A 17233-nucleotide genomic window follows, 5' to 3' on the forward strand; every position below is an offset into this window, starting at 1 on the left:
ACACAGTGCGAGACCCCCAATGGGCACTCAGTGAGGACTTGCTAATGTGCTTTCATGGGAGTCCTGGCTGTGGGTCAGGTCCTTGGTCCTTCCTAGCAGACGGAATGGGTAGAAAAGAGGGCAGCATGGGGGGCAGCCAGGCCCCCAGGGTCGCAGACAAGAAGGGGATCGTCTGGGTACACTGGCTCCTGGGCCATAACAAGGTACGTAGTTGGGGGACCGAGCCCCAGTAGAAGCTCAAAGCCGGGGCACTGTGACGTCCCAGGTTCCCAAACAGCCCTTGGACCAGAGAGGTCAAGCTGAGGGAAGGGGGCGGCCAGGGTTCCCGTGGCTCCCTCTCCCCGACGGGGCGCCCCAGCCGGGCCTTGGAGCTGGCGGAAGCAGAGGGGGCGCCAGGCGGCGGGAAGAAGAGGCCATGGGCGCGCAGGTCGGGGCGCTGCTGCTCGCGCAACTGTTGGTGCGGGTCGAAATCGCGAGGCAGGGTGAGCTGAGGCTGGGGCTGCCGGCGCAGCTAGGGGTGATGGGGGAAGGGTGGGGCGCGTGGAGACCGAGGGGAGCTCACTTTCTCTCCTACCCGCAGCGTTGCGGGATAGGGACCTGTTGCTTCCAGGTAAGGCGTCCAGGGGGCGCGCTTCCCTGCGCAGGGCACCTGAGCCGGAGCGCGAAGGGCGACTCATCTTTTCCTCTCCCCGCCCCAGGTTTCGAGAACTCTTCTATGCTCGCATGTAACTGATGGGGCCGCCCCTGGGTGTGGGGGAGGGGCGGGCGCCTGTGGCCCACGTGGGGCAGGTCCCCAGCGTCCCCTTCTTCCTGGGCGGCAAGACCCCTGGACGCGCGGTTCCCCGGGGCGCCCCTTCCCTTCTCCCACCCGGTGGGTGAGGGTGGACGGGGTGGGCCTGCCTCCCGCAGCTCAGCCTGGTGTCCATCTGTCCATCCCAGGGCCATGTGGCCAACGGACTGTCCCGACACGCATAGTGGGTGGAAAGGACGCAGAGCTTGGGCGCTGGCCGTGGCAGGGCAGCCTGCGCCTATGGGGCTCCCACTACTGCGGAGCAAGCCTGCTCAACCGCCGCTGGGTGCTCTCGGCCGCGCACTGCTTCCAAAAGTGAGTCTGGGGGCAGGCGGCCCGCTGACCCCGGGCCCTGGGTCTGCAGCAGGACCTGCGCGCATGCCCCACGTGGACACGGCCCTCGGGTGCTCCTGAGGCCCAGTCCCGGCTGCAGCCCGTTACGCACCCACGCGAGTCCCCCAGGGCGCTCCGGGAGGAAACCCTGTGCAGTTTCTTCCAGAATGTTCTCCCAGAACATTCCCACGCACATTTGTTTGTCTTGTTCTTTTCTTTCTTGCTTCACTTGTCCCCAAATGGCACCACCAACCTCCACCTTCCTCACCCCACCTCCCAGCGGAGGTGACCCCCCCCCCCGGGGGGAGGAATGAGCTGAAGTAAGTGCTGGACACAGAGCCTGGCCTGTGGTGACAGTGGCCCTGGAAGCTGTTTTGAGCCCAGCCTGCTGTGGCGCCCGTGCACCTGCTTGTTCCCTTTTGAGAAGGGCTCTTGGAGGTGACAGGTGGTTGAGTGACCGGCCAGATGAGCTGGCAGGGGAGGCACCCTCCTACCAACCCCCTCAAGTCCCCAGGTGTGGGACTTTGTTTGGGGCTGTCTGGGCTCTCCCCGTTTCTACCCTGGCCTCTTTGGTCGAAGGAAGACCTGCTGATGGTGTCTGGGGTGAGCCCCGCAGCAGCCCGGGGGTCTCAGCTCAGGGAGCAGCCCCAGGTGTGCTCAGGTGGCCCACCCTCCCTCTGAGGACCCCTGACGGCTTTCTCCTCCCCTGCCAGCAACAGAGATCCCTATGAATGGTCGGTCCAGTTTGGCGAGCTGTCTGCCACACCACCCATTTGGAGCCTGCGGGCCTACCTCCGTCATTACAGGGTGAAGAGTATTATTATATAACCCAAATCCAGGAAGTATTCACAGGACGACATCTCCCTGCTGAAGCTGTCCTCCTCCGTCACCTTCAATAAGCACATCCAGCCCGTCTGTGTCCTGTCCTCCTCCTTTGAGTTCAAGAACCGGGATGACTGCTGGGTGACTGGCTGGGGGGACATCCATGAGAAAAAGAGTGAGGTTGGGGACAGACGGGTGGGGAAGGTGAGTGTTATTCACCATGCCCTGTGCCAGCCACACCAGCTGCAGTGGCCCCCACCTTGGTCTGTGTGCCACTGTGCTTTGGCTTTGGCCCGCTGAGCAATCTCTCCTCACCTCCTTTCCACACCCTGCCCCGCTGTAGAGCAGGGCTTTCTGTACCCACACTCAGCTCCCCCTCCCTTCCCGAGACTGTGAGCCAGAAACCAGAGAGGGAGGGCCCCCCACCGGCCCAGGCCACACCCCCAGCCTGCGGGGGTGTGTGAGGTTTTGGGGTGGACTTGTCAGAAAGGCATCAGGCATTGTTTGGTTTTTTTGTTTGTTTTGGGGGGTTTTTTGAAGTATAATTCACAAACCATAAAATTCATCCTTTTAAATTATACAATTCAGGGACTTCCCTGGTAGTCCAGTGGTTAAGACTCCGGGCTTCCACTGCAGGGGGTGTGGGTTCGATCTCTGGTTGGGGAACTAAGATCCCACACCCTGTGCGGTGCAGCCAAAAAAAAAAAAAAAAAAAAAAAAAAAAAAAAAGGCATACAATTCAGATGGTTTTTTTTTTTTTAGTATATTCACAGAGTGGTTCCAGCATCACCACTGTCTAATTACAGAACATTTTCATCATCTCAAAATGAAATCCCATGCTTATTAGCCATTACTCCTAACTCCCCGTTGTTCTAGGGCCATAGCCCCTAGCAGCCACTAATCTGCTTTCTGTCTCTATGGATTTACCTACTCTGGACGCTTCATATGAATGCAGTTATACACTACGTGCTAGCTGCTCTCACTAAGCATAATATTTTCAATGTTCATTCATGTTTTAGTGTGTGTCAGTACTTCACTCCTTTCTTTTTGAGGTTTAACTCATATAACATTAACCATTTTAAAGTATATAATTCAATGGCATTTAGAACAGTCACAGTGCATAACCATCAACTCTATCAAGATCCAAAACATTTTCATCACGCCCAGAGGAAATCCCATAACCATTAAGCAGTCACTCCCAATTACCCCTTCCCTCCAGCCCTTAGCAACCACTAACCAACTTTTTGTCTCTATGGATTTACCTATTCTGGACATTTCATATAAATGGAATCATACACTGTGTCACCTTTCATGTTTGGCTTCTTTCACTTAGCATAATGTTTTCAAGATTCATCCATATTATAGTATGTATCAAAACTTCATTCTCTTTTATGGCTGAATAATATTCCATTGTATGGATGCACAATTTGTTTATCCATTCCTCCACTGATGACATTTTTGTTGTTTCCATCTTTTGGGTATTTGTATTAGTATACAAATTTGTGCTTGAATACCTCTTTTCAATTATTTTGTGAATGTATTTAGGAGTGCAATCCTGGATCACATGGTCATTCTATGTTTAACTTCTTGAGGAGCTGACAAACAGTGTTCCATAGCAGCTGCTCCATTTTACATTCCTATCAACAATAAGGGTTATAATTTCTCTCCATTCTCCTTAATAAAAAACGTGTTATTTTCCAGGTTTTTGTTTGTTTGTTTTGTTTTGTTTTGTTTTGGCCATCCTAGTGGGTGTGAAGCGGTATTTCACTCTGGTTTTGATTTGCATTTCTCTAATGACTAGTGATGTTGAGCAACTTTTCATGTGCTGGTTGGCCATTTGTATATCTTCCTTGGAGTAATGGCTATTTAAGTCCCTTACCCTTTTTTTTTTTTTTTTTTTGGTCACACCACGTGGCTTGTGGAATCTTAGTTCTCCAGCCAGGGATTGAACCTGGGCCCTCAGCAGTGAGAGCACAGAGTCCTAACCACTGGACCTCCAGGGAATTCCCAACCCAATTTTATTTATTTGTTTGTTTGTTTTTAAATAAATTTATTTATTTTATTTTTGGCTGCGTTGGGTCTTCGTTGCTGCACGCAGGCTTTTCTCTGGTTGCAGCGAGCTGGGGCTACTCTTCATTGTGCGCAGCCTTCTCATTGTGGTGGCTTCTCTTGTTGCAGAGCACGGGCTCTAGGTGCGCAGGCGTCAGTAACTGTGGCACATGGGCTCAGTAGTTGTGGCTCGCGGGCTCTAGAGCGCAGGCTCAGTAGTTGTGGCACACGGGCTTAGTTGCTCTGCGGCATGTGGGATCTTCCTGGATCAGGGCTCAAACCCATGTCTCCTGCACTGGCAGGCAGATTCTTAACCACTGCGCCACCAGGGAAGACCACCCCCCCAACCCATTTTTAAACTGAGTTCTCTTTGTTGTGACGTTGTAATCATTTTTATATATTCTGGATACTAGACCCTTTTTAGATAGACGATTTACAAATATTTTTTCCTATTCTGTGGGGGTTTTTTTTCCTTTTTTCTTCTTCTTTTTTTTTTTTTAAACTGGTTCCTGGATCTCACTCCATGGATTTAATTGGTCTGGGATGTGGCACAGACATTGGGATATTTTAAAGCATCCCAGGTGATTCTAATACATAGCTAAGGGTAAGACCAGCTGGCCTAATGGGGTTCATGATGCTTAGAGAGCCAAGTGATGCCAGGAAAGAGGCAATAATCTCCAGGAAAAGGACAAAGAGCTAAAGGTTTGAAAGTTGAAATGAAGACCTAGCCGAAGTTCTGCAGAACAGGTGGGCTTTAGCGTCAGAAAGTTGTGTTTTGAATGCTCTTACTTAACCCTTCAGTTTCTTCGAAAGAGGCATCATAGCTCCTTCCTTCCAGGTTCCATGTTGTCAGTCCCTGGTGTTGATGGGGGAAGAGCACTTCAGATGCAGGGCTGAGCCAAGACTCGTGGACCACATCTCTTTTCACTTTCATGATAGTATCTATTGATGCACAGAATATTTTAATTTTGATGAAGTTCAGATTATTTTTTCTCTGGCGCTTTTGCTTTTGGTGTCATGTCTAAGAAATCATTGCCAAATTCGAGGTCATGAAGATTTACCCTCATGTTTTCTTGAAGAGTTTTATAGTTTTAGCTGTTATATGTATATCTTTGATTCATTTTGAGTTGATCTTTGTTTATGGTGGGAAGTAGTGGGTCCAACTTCATTTTTTGCATTTGGATATCTAGTTGTCCCAGCACCATTTGTTAAAGAGATTCTATTCTCTACTCCACTGAATTATCTTGGCACCCTTGTCAAAAATCAGTTGACCAAAGAAGAATGGGTTTATTTTCTAGACTCACAATTCTATTCCGTTTGTCTGTATGTTTATCTGTTTGCCAGGACCCCATTGTTTGATTCCTGTAGCTTCCAAGTATGTTTTGAAATTGGGACGTGTGTATTCTCCAACTTTGTTTACTTTTTCAAATATTGGTTTTGTTATTTGGGGTTTCTTGATAGTCCCTCTAAATGTTAGGATGAGCTTGTCAATTTCCACTAAAAAGGCCATTGGAATTTGGATAGGGATTGCATTGAATCTGTGGATTGCTTTGGGGGAGTATTGTCATCTAAATAATATTAAGTCTCCAGTCCATAAACAGAAGATACGTTTCCATTTATTTATGTCTTCTTTAATTTCTTTCGGCAGTGTTTTGTAGTTTTTTGTGTACAGGTCCTCAATTAAATCTAACTATTTTATTCTTTTTGATGCTATTGTAAAATGAAACTTCTTTTCTAATATCCTTTTGAAATTGTTCATTGGTAGTGTATAGAAATATAATTGACTTTTGTGTCTTGATTTTAGATCCTGCAAATTTGCTGAATTCATTTATTAATTCTAGTCCTTCTTTGTGTACTCTTCATTATTTTCTATATATAAGATCATGTCATCTGTGAATAGACATAGTTTTACTTCTTCCTTTCCAACTTGGATGTGTTTTATTTCCTTTTCTTGCCTAATTGCTCTGACTAGAACTTCCAGTAAAGTGTTAGATAGAAGTGGCAAAAAACTGGCATCATTGTCTTTTTCCTGGTCTTAGGGGGAAAGCTTTCAGTCTTTCACAATTCTGTAGCTGTGGGTTTTTCACATATGATCTCTATCATGTTAAGGAAGTTCTCGCTATCCTTAGTTTACTGAGTGTTTTTATAATGAAAGTGTTGGATTTTCCTGCATCAATTAGGATAACCATGTGGGTTTTTTTTTTTTCCTTCATTCTATTACTGTAGTCTGTAGTATGTTATATTGATTGATTTTCATATGTTGAACCCACCTTGCACTCTGGATAAATCTCGCTCGGTCGTGGTGTATAATTCCTTTAATATGCTGCTGGATTCAGTTTGCTGGTATTTTGTTGAGGATTTTTGCATATACGTTGGTCTGTAGTTTCTTTTTGTGTGTGATAACTTGCTTGGGCTTTGGTGTCACAGTAATGCCAGTCTCATGGAATGAGTTAGGAAGTGTTCCTTCCTCTTCTGTTTTTTGGAAGAAGGATTGATGTTAATTTCTTCTTATGTTTGATAGAAGTCACCATTTAAGCCATCTGGCCCAAGGCTTTTCTTCATTGGGAGGTTTCTGACTAGTGACTAAATCTTTTTACTTGTTATGTGTCTGTTCAGATTTTCTATTTCTTCTTGAGTCTGTTTTGGTATTTTGTGTGTTCCTAGGAATTTGTCCATTTCCTCTAGGTTATCTAATTTGTTGGAATACAATTGTTCATAGTATTCACTTATAGTCCTTAATTTTTCTTGAAGGTCAGTAATAATGTCCCCACTTTCATTGTCAATTTTGTTGATCTTTCAAAGAACCAACTTTTGGTTTTGTTGATTTTCGCTATTGTTTTTCTGTTCCCTAGTTTGATTTTTTTCCCATTCCTCTCTTTATTATTTCCTTCCTTCTTCTACCTTTGGGTTTAATTTGCTCTTTTTTTTCTAGTTCCTTAAGTTAGATTGTTGATTTGAGATTTTTCTCCTTTATTAACATAGGCATTTCCAGCTATAAATTTCCTTGTGAAAATTGCTTTTGCTGCATCCCATAAGTTTTGGTATGTTGTGTTTTTATTTCCATTCATCTCAAAGTACTTTCTAATTTTCCTTGTGATTTCTTCTTTGACCCATTGGTTAGGAGTATGTTGTTTAATTTCCACATATTTGTGAATTTTTCAGTTTTCCTTCTGTTACTGATTTCTAGCCTCAATCCACTGTTTTCTATGATGTCAATCTTTTCTAATTTATTGCAACTTATTTTGTGGCCTGACATGTCATCTATCTTGGAGAATGTTTTGCATCCACTTGGAAGGAAGGTGTATTCTGCTCTTGTTTGGGTGGATTGTTCTGTATATGTCTTTTAGGTCTAGCTGCTTTATAATGCTGTTCAAGTCCTCTGTTACCTTACTGATCTTCTCTCTGGTTGTTCTATCCATTAATAAAAGTGGGGCATTGAAGTCTCCAACTGTTCTTGTAGAACTGTCTATTTCTCCCACCAGTTACAGCAATTTTGCTTCATGTATTTTGGAGCTCAGTTGTTAGATGTGTAGGTATTTATAATTATTATATCTTGAGGACTTGCCACTTTTATCAATATGTAATGTCCTTCTTTTTTAAAATATTTATTTATTTATTTATTATTTATTTATTTTGGCTGAGCTGGGTCTTAGTTGCGGCATGCAGGATCTTCATTGTGGCATGCGGGATACTTAGTTGCAGCATGTGGGATTTCTTAGTTGCAGCATGCAGACTTCTTAGTTGTGGCACGCAGACTCTTAGTTGCAGCATGCATGTGAGATCTAGTTCCCTGACCAGGGATCAAACCCAGGCCCCCTGCATTGGGAGCACAGAGTTTTACCTGCTGGACCACCAGGGAAGTCCCCCTTCATTGACTCTTGTAACATGTTTTGACTGAAAATCCATTTTGTCTGACATTAGTATAGCAACCTCAGCTCTTTTTGGTTACTATTTTCATGGAATCTCTTTTTCCAACCTTTCACTTTAAACCTATATTTACCTTTGGATCTAAAATTGTTGTCGGGCCTCCCTGGTGGGGCAGTGGTTAAGAATCTGCCCGCCAATGCACGGGACACGGGTTCGAGCCCTGGTCTGGGAAGATCCCACATGCCACAGAGCAACTAAGCCCATGCGCCATAACTACTGAGCCTGCGCTCTAGAGCCTGCTAGCCACAACTACTGAGCCTGCACTCTAGAGCCCATGGGCCACAACTGCTGAGCCCACATGCCACAACTACTGAAGACCGCGTACCTAGAGCCTGTGCTCCACAGCAAGAGAAACCACCGCAATGAGAAGCCTGTGCACCGCAACAGAGTGGCCCCTGCTCGCCACAACTAGAGAAAGTTCACATGCAACAATGAAGACCCAACGCAGCCAAAAATAATAAATAAATAAATTTTTAAAAATAAAAAAATTTAAAAATAATAAAATTATTGTCTTGTAGACAGGATATAGTTGGATCTCTGTTTTTAATGCAGCCAAAAATAATAAATAAATTTTTAAAAATAAAAAAATTTAAAAATAATAAAATTATTGCCTTGTAGACAGGATATAGTTAATCTCTGTTTTTAATCCATTCTGCCTATCTCTGCCTTTTAATTGGAGTGTTTAATACAGTTACATTAAAATTAATTACTGATAGGGAAGGATTTACTTCTACCATTATTCAACTTGTTTTCTATATTTTGTCAGATGTAGAAGATATAGATATCTTATATCTATATCATATCTATATCTATACCTATGTCTTATATCTTTTTTGTTCCTTATTTCCTCCTTTTTGTGTTTAATTGATTTTTATTAGTGTACTGTATTGATTTCCTTCTCACTTCCTGTTCTGTATATTTTTTAGTTATTTTCTCAGCAGTTTCCCTGGAGATTACAGTTAATAACTTAAACTTATAACAGTCTATTTTGAATTAATATCAACTTAGGTTCAATAGCATACAAAAGTTCTGTTCCTATACAACTCTATTCTTCTCAAGTTGTTATTGCCACAATTTACATCTTTATATATTGTGTAACCATATCTTTAAATATTGTGTAACCAATCTCTGTGTAACAGAGATTTACAATTATTGTCTTTTAAATTGCATTTGTCTTTTAAATTGTATAGCAAAAAAGGTATGAACCAAAACTATAATAATACTGGCTTGTATGTTTACCTGTGTAGTTACCTTTACCAGTGTTCTCTATTTCTTCCTATGGGTTTAAGTTACTGGCTACTGCCCTTTCATTTCATCCTGAAGGGCTCTCTTTTCCATTCCTTGTAGGGCAGGCCTACTAATGATGAACACTCTCAGCATTTGCTTATCTGGGAATATCTTAATCTCGCCTTCATTTTTTTTTTTGAAGGATAGTTTTGCCTGATATAGAATTCTTGGTTGACTGTTTTAGTCTCTTAGCACTTTACATATGTCATTGCACTGCCTTTTGGCCTCCAGGGTGTCTGAAAAGAATGTGGCTGTCCATCTTGTTGAAGATCCCTTATACTTGATGTGTAGCTTCTCTCTCGCTGTTTACAAGATTCTCCCTTTGTCTTTGCATTTTGATATTTTGATGAAAATGTATCTCATTGTGGATCTCCTTGTGTTTATCCTACTTGGAATTTGTTCACCTTCTTGAATGTGTAGATTCATATCTTTCATCAAATTTGGGAAAACTTCAGCCTGGATCCTGCAGCTATACTAATTATAAACAAGCTCAACTGCAGCAGCCCCTCCCCCTGTGTATGCTTCAGCCATGGTCTCTCCCCACTGGCTCAGGCAGGGACTGTCATCTGCAGGCTACAGAGAGGGAAACCAAGTCTCAGGGAGGAGCTGTGACAGCCTGTCCATCCATTGGGTCCCTCTGTGATATTGTTCATCACCCACCACATTGCTGGGTGCTGGACTAGAGCAGAGGAATCAAGGGCAATGTCCCAGGTACTGTGGGTACTCCAGGAAGTCCACTCCCCTTCATACCCCCTTTCCCCAGATGGCAGAGGAGAGGCTAAGGTTGTTGTCTTTCTCTCTCCCACCCTCAACCCCTGACAGATCTGCCACCTCCCTACAATCTTCAGGAAGTGCAAGTCTCCATCATAAACAAATCCAGGTGTTCCTACCTGTTCCATCAGCCTGATTACCGCAGTCACAGCAGTAATAATATGATTTGTGCTGGCTCTGAGGATGGCAACACTGACACCTGCAAAGTGAGTACCCCTGCCCCAATGAGGGCCATACTGAAACTGGGTACCACCCCTCCCAATCTTGGGCCTGAGAGCAACCACCTTGACCCCTACCAATCCACCCTTAGAGTTTATTCATGAGAAAATCATTGTAGACCTCATTTATCCAGCCTATAAAACAAGCTTCCCGTTTTATATTAATTGTACCTCCTTTGATCCTTATGTGAAATTGAGTGGATAGACTATTGCCCCCCTTTGCAGATGCAGAAACTGAAGTTTGTTTGCTTCCAGGGGGAGGAATGGGATTTGCACCCAGTCTGCCCAGCTCCACAGCCCCTCCTGCTCTACCAGCCTCTCCACTGGCCCCTCCTGCCCCACCCCAGGTCTTGCTCACCCACACTGCTTCCCAGGGTGACCCAGGTGGACCCTTGGTCTGTGAAAAGAATGAGCTGTGGATTCAGGTTGGAATTGTGAGCTGAGGAGTGGGCTGTGGTAGGCGCAACCGGGCCGGCATCTACACCAATGTCAGTAGTTACTTCAACTGGATCCAGATGCTGGTGGGCCGCAGCACACCCAGGCCAGACCCCTCTCAGTTGCTGCTGCCCCTCTCTCTGCTCTGGGCTCCCTGACTCCTGCAGCTGGCCTGTGCACACCTAAGCCCATGAGGGTGCAGTAGTTACTGCAGCGCCATGCACATTCGCCAGGGGCTGGGGGCACCCCAGTGGCAGGACTGCCTGCTGGACCAGGCCCAGTCCCCTTCTGTCCCCTTTGCTAATAAACGTGTGCATGTTCACGTTGATGCCTTGCACCACGTTCTGTGGCCCTGGGTGGATTCCTGGACACCCTCACAGTTACCCGCGTCCCATCCACCCTAAGACCACTCCTTAACTCCTAAACCATCATCACCCATCTGTGCTATACAGGTTTTGGTTGCAAACAACAGAACCCTCTCAGGTTAGTTCAATCAGAAAGATAATTTACAGGGATTTCCCTGGTGGTCCGGTGGTTAAGACTCTGTGCTCCCAATGTAGGGACCCGGGTTCAATCCCTGGTCAGGGAACTAGAACACTCATGCCGCAACTAAAGATATCCTGCAACAAAGATCCCGTGTGCTGCAACTAAGACCCGGCGCAGCCAAATAAATATTTTTAAAAAAGAAAGATAATTTACAGGAGGACATAAATAGCAACAGGGTCCCTGGGGGCTAGGAAGGCTGGAGTGGGGTGCAGTGGAGGAAACGCCCCCAAATACCCCCAGCGCTCATGCCGTGTTCCCCACCACACAGACGCCAGACGCTCCTGGTCTCACCATGGTCCCCCAAAGGCTGCCCCAGGACCAGGACGAGGGTGCGGCTAGTTTATTTAGGAGGCGATACCAAGAAGCCCCAGTGAAGAGTGGGGAAATGAGGCAGGAGGGGTGATAGCCAGTGACGTTTGCCCAGATGAGGAGGTTACCCTTGTGGGCAGCTGAGGTGCTGTCTGGCCGGGATCCCCTGAGAAATCACGGGGACACACCTCAGCATCGCCCGTGGGGGACGAGGACCTGGCATGGCCCCTTCTCTCCTGACTCCCCGTGGTTGAGGCTTGTCCTGGGGGCGTGGGGGCTCCAAGCTCCATAGGTGGCCTGGGTGGAGGGGCAGCAGCAAGTGTGTCGCCCCCCGTCCCCCATGCTGGGGTCCCAGAACCCAGCCTCAGCATGGCCAAGGGACCAGGCCAGCGGGGCCGACTCGGGCTGCTTGGAACTGCTCGGGCAGATCTGCGTTTTCATGAGATACAGAGGTGCTATGAGAGCAGAAGGTATGAGAAGCTCTGGTCGATTGAGAGGTGGTCTCTGTGAAGAGGCAGGTGGAGGAGTCTTGGGAGGGTGCCCTCCTCGCCTCTGCCCACCCGGACAGCCACACAGGCTGTAGGACACCACGCTCAGGCTTCATGCCCCTCGGCAGCCCTGCGAGGCTGGAGCTTCTCTTCCCCCTCCTCACAATGAGGAAACTGAGGCCCAGCAAGGTGACAGAACCACTCAAGTCACTCAGCTCACAAGGGCCTGTGTCCACCTCTCACTGCATGGCCTGACTCAGAGGGGCCAGCAGGTACCAGACGGGTGGGGTCTCCCAGGTCTCCTGTAAGACTCACCTGCATTGAGATTTCCACTTCCCCCATCTGCCCTCCCCAACAGCCAAAACCTGAGGGTGCCGCCACTCACCTCCCCCAAAGGCCCTCTGAGTTGACCCCAAGCAGAACGCTCACTGCCCTGGTGTCCCATGTGTTACTGGAGGACAGTGTGATTTAATGCCTATTAAGCGCTTGGCCCCAGACCGGCTACACTGCGACACTGCCCTGCAGGCCTGCCTGGACATCGCCCCTCCTCCAGCGCAGGCAGAGTAGCCTCTGGTGGCCCAGTGCCCGTGTGACAGACTCATCCACAGAAATACCTTCAAGCCCGCCCAGGAGCACGTCCACCCATAGGGTCCTGTTCAGGGCCACCTACCCAGAGGCTCAAGAGGACTCCAGCCAGGTGCCACGGCATGCCCCTCCCCCTGGCCTGGCTCACCCCACACCTTTGTCCCTCTTCAGGCTGCTTTGGATGACCCCTAGTTGTTGGGTCAGCATGGTTTGGGGTCTGGCTGTGGCCGTCCCAAAGGGCCCAGCTTCTGCTGGGACATCAGTGAGCACACCACCTGGATCCTGGAAAGGCCACCCCCTCCTACCTCCTCCTGCTGCCAGGTATACAGGGTGCCCCTGGGGTCTGGCCAAGGGCAGGGCTGGGCACTCGTCAGAGATGAGTCCTGTGCTGAAGATGGTGGGCTGGGCACCGCCATACTGAAACACACTGGCAGGGCAGCCAGCTCAGGGCGCACCTCCCCTCCACCTTTGTTGAACTGTTATTTTGTTTTCATCCTTGGCATTTAAAGACTTTGGTTGTAAGCAAAAGAATCCCCTAGTACCAGCATGAGTGAAGGAGAGTTGCTTTAGAAGGATAAAGGACAGCCCACCAAGGGCAAGGATGACTGGAATGAGGCACTCCAGCTCCACAGGACACTCTTTCTCAGCCTGGAAGGTTGCAGGCTCTCAGGCCAGCTGAGAGTCCTCGCCAGTGGCTGCAGCTACGGCTGCCCCCTGCCTGAGCCCCAAGGGGTCCTCTCTCCCTCCTCCAGGGTAAAAATCCCAGGGAAGAATTCTGATTGGCTGGTCTGGGGTCATGTGTCACTTCTTGATCAATCACTGTGACCTGGAGGACATGGTGGGATGATGGCCCCCATTTGGGTCATTTGCCCTCCCCTGGGAGTGGGGACAGGTCCGGCACCAGAAAAAGGTGGGGATGACTCAGCTGTGGCCCTGAGAAGGATGGTTGTGAGGAGGGCAAGTAGATGACATTTGCCGAGGGGCCATTTCTTCAGTGTGACTCAAGGGTGGGACTGAAGGGCGTGTGGGCCCAGCAGGGGTCTGTGCCTCAGTTTCTCAATCTGAGACAGGGGCTGGGTTGGGGTGAGCCCCTGGAAAGAGGTTCCTTTCCTACTCCTCTCAGGTTTGATTGTCCAATATTCAATCAGTTCCAGATCCTCCCACCATAAGCCAGTTTCTCAGTGGGAACTTGTTTCCTGGTCCCTGCACCCAGGTGTCTGTCCTCCAGGCTTCCCGCCTCACCTAAATTGCAACAGGCAGACACCCAGCTCCTTCCATCCCACCTTCCAGTGAAATCCCCTCTCAAGGTCTGGCCCATATCCCCAGAGATAGCTGTGTGTTCCCAGGGTCCCTGGTCACTCTTGCTCCCACCTGCCTCTCCAGCTGCCCCAACTCTGCACCAAGGGGAGCACTGCCCACCTGGCTCCACTCCTGCCAAGCCCTCTAATGGCAGCTGAATCGGGGGTAACGAAAGGTCAGGAGCCTTGGGGAAGGTGCTTCTTTTATTCTTGTGGCACTTCTATAGCATTTACATCAGCCAGGCACTATTCCAAGCTCTGCGTGGGCTAACCCAGTTAATCTTCACAACCACCTGGGAGGAGGGTTTTACAGAAGAGGAAACTCTCCCAAGGTCTCAGGGCTGGAGGGAGGGTGTTCCACAAGCCGACTCCAGAGTCCTCAAGCGTGGGCTTGAGCCTGCTCCTAGAACGTGGACAGCAGGGGTCAGGCCTGAGGCTGCCCTCCCTCACTTGGAGTGTAGGGGCTGGGGCTGGGGCTGGTTCGCCTCTAGGTCCCCTCGTTCATATCCTTCACCCTCACTCCCGGCATGATGCCCTGCTGGCCCCTTTCACTCCCAAATACTCAGTGCCCACTCTGTGCTGGGCACTGTTCAGGCCATGGGAGACTGGTATGCACTGAATGTCTGTGTCCTCTCCAAAATTTATATGTTGAAGCCTTAACCCCCAATGTGACTGTTTGTGGAAGTAATTAAGGTTAAATGAAGTCATAAGGGTGGGCTCTGATCCGATAGGATTAATGTCCTTCTAAAAACACACCAGCACCCCACCCCACCCCCCTCTGTATGAGGCTGTCCCGGCCAGGATTTCTGGACAGAACGATGCCGCTCAGAAGCCCCAGTGACCGAGCACTGCAAGGAGCCAGGAGGCAGGATCCGGTTCAGAGGTGAGCGGCCGAGGATCCTCTGGAGCTTCGTGGCCCAACCGAAACAACCCCCACCCCGTTCATCCCCACCCCACATCGCCCCCCCCTTACCTGGCTGGGCACAGGCTCCCGCCCCCAGTTCTGTGCACCTTGGCCCAAGCCAGGTTTCCTTTGAGAAACCCAGGTGTCCCTTTCCTGCCACCTCAAAAGCACGGTTCAAAGCATCTTTGTTCAAGGCTGGGCTGATGAAGCCACAGCCCCGCCCTGACCTCCTTAATTACCTCCTGGCCAGGCCCCCACCCCCTCCTGGGTCTTTAAGCCCCCGGGTCATCCCCCCGGCCCAGTTAGCAAGGAGGACACCAGCTGCAAGAGTGAGAACAGAATCCAGGGGCTGCGGGGTCTAGGGGTGGGGGGCACGCAGGAGCAGCTGTCAGGAAGTGGAAATACAAGATGGGGGAGGGGCTGGGCTCCAGGGCTTGTATCGAGACCTAAGGTGGCCAAATCTCACAGCGGGTGGGGCGCAGGGGTGGTCTCTGGGGCCTGGGCATAGGGCATAGAGCCTGGGCCACAGGGCTAGGTCTGGGACCAACCAGGGTCTAAAGGAAGACAAAAGGGCCTCTGGGGGGCCTAGATCCTCCTCCTCTCTCTGCAGGCTCCAACCAGAGGGCACCCTCATTACTAATCTCTGACCTCCCTCCCCTCACCCTGTTATCTGACACCAAACCCATAATCCAGTCCCTTCCCTGCTTCCTCCTCCGGTGTGCCAACCCCCCCCAACCTTAGCCCTGTGTCTCCCTGCCCCCATCCTCCGCCCAGTTCCCCGCTCCTCTGCTCGCCCTTGAGTTCCCCTTGTCCTCTCACAGCCTGCGGGCAGCCTCACGTGTCAAGTCTCATCGTGGGGGGCCGGGACACCCAGGACGGAAGCGGCCGAGGCAGGCGAGCATCCAGCACCGCGGGGCACATGTGTGTGTGGGCTCTCTCATGCCCCCCAGTGGGTGCTGACGGCAGCACACCGCTTCCTGAGGTGAGCAGGCAGCCCAGGCTTGGACAAGGGGCATTCCCCTACTCTGAGGGCTCAACGTCGAGGGGGGCAGGGGCGGGTGGAGCAAGACCCACGGAAGGGGGGGGCGCCACTTAGCGGAAGCGTGGTCCCCAGGCTCTGAGTGAGAGGGTGGCAGGGACGGGGGCCCTACTGGGGGTGGAGGAGGAGCTGCTTTAACTAGACCCACCGCTGTCATGCAGGAGGGCGCTGCCATCTGAGTACCGCGTGCGCCTCGGGGCACTGCACCTGGGTCCCGCCTTGCCCCATGTTCTCTTGGTGCCCGTGCGGAGGGTGCTGCTGCCTCCGGACTACTCAGAGGACGGGGCCGGAGGAGACCTGGCGTTGCTGCAGCTTCGCCGCCCAGTGCCCTTGAGCACATGAGTCCAGCCCATCTGCCTGCCTGAGCCTGGGGCTTGCCCACCACCAGGCACACCGTGCTGGGTCACTGGCTAGGGCAGCCTCCACTCAGGAGGTGAGGCAGAGGGCGGGGCACTGGGGCATTGGGGGAGGGACAGGCGCTCTCTCTCCACCTCTCTCTGACCAGGAATCCCAGCCCCTCACTGCCCCAATCCAGGACCCAGCGTGACCTCCAGGGACCCAAACATCCTCACAGTTTTTCCACCTCACCGTCTTCCAGCTCTTAGAAGTCCCCCTTCTTCTCCAATGCCACTCCCAGAGTGGCGACCTCTGCAGGGAGTAAGGGTGCCACTGCTGGATACTCGCACCTGTGACCTCCTCTACCACATGGGCACCAACGTGCCTCGTGCCGAGCACATAGCGCTGCCAGGGAACCTGTGCACCGGCTATGTCGAGGGCCAGAAGGATGCCTGCCAGGTGCGAGAAGCTGCCTAGAAACTCTGGAGTCCATTCTCCTATGGCCAGCACCTTACCTCCTTAGAACCCAGGACCCAGGAGGTACCACCTCCAGGGCTCAGTGTCCTGGACCCCAACCCAGAGGCACCACCTGGGGGACTGTAGCCCTGGGACCCAAAGTCCCTGGAGGGCTGGGACCTAAGCTCTTCTTTCTCCTGCAGGGTGACTCTGGAGGACCCCTGACCTGCATGAAATCTGGGCGCTGGGTCCTAGTGGGTGTGGTGAGCTGGGGCAAGGGCTGTGCCCTGCCCAATCGTCCAGGTGTCTATACCAATGTGGCCACTTACAGCCCTTGGATTCAGGCTCGCCTCAGCCTCTGATGCAGTGACACTGACCTGAAGCCAGACTCTGGGGTCCCTCAGCTGCCTGGTCTGTGTGGGGATCTACACATCCCCCAACCCTGCCCCTTCTGACTTAGGGCTTAGAGGCCTAATAAATTTAAGGGGCCATCCACCCATCCATTCATCTGTCTATCCCCTGCCTCCTCCTTGGGGCTCACCAAACCCAAGCTGCCAACCCTCCTCCAGGAGCCTCCCGAGTGTCCGGGGGTCTCACACTCCCTCCCTTCCCTTCCTGCTCATATTTAACCCCCTGAGCT

General features: G+C 50.3%; 1 protein-coding gene across 1 annotated transcript; it reads left to right on the plus strand.

The window, feature by feature from the left end:
• The first annotated feature begins 125 nt into the window (after window positions 1-125).
• Window positions 126-17219, plus strand: PRSS33 (serine protease 33). The gene is given in 8 exon segments (XM_059898687.1): window positions 126-203; window positions 359-482; window positions 581-610; window positions 699-725; window positions 940-1105; window positions 15963-16234; window positions 16427-16596; window positions 16797-17219. Coding segments are annotated over 8 exon segments (1026 nt in total). The 3' UTR covers window positions 16956-17219.
• The last annotated feature ends 14 nt before the right edge of the window (window positions 17220-17233 follow it).

Source organism: Balaenoptera ricei, chromosome 15, assembly GCF_028023285.1.
Source record: "Balaenoptera ricei isolate mBalRic1 chromosome 15, mBalRic1.hap2, whole genome shotgun sequence".
Lineage (NCBI taxonomy): Eukaryota > Metazoa > Chordata > Mammalia > Artiodactyla > Balaenopteridae > Balaenoptera > Balaenoptera ricei.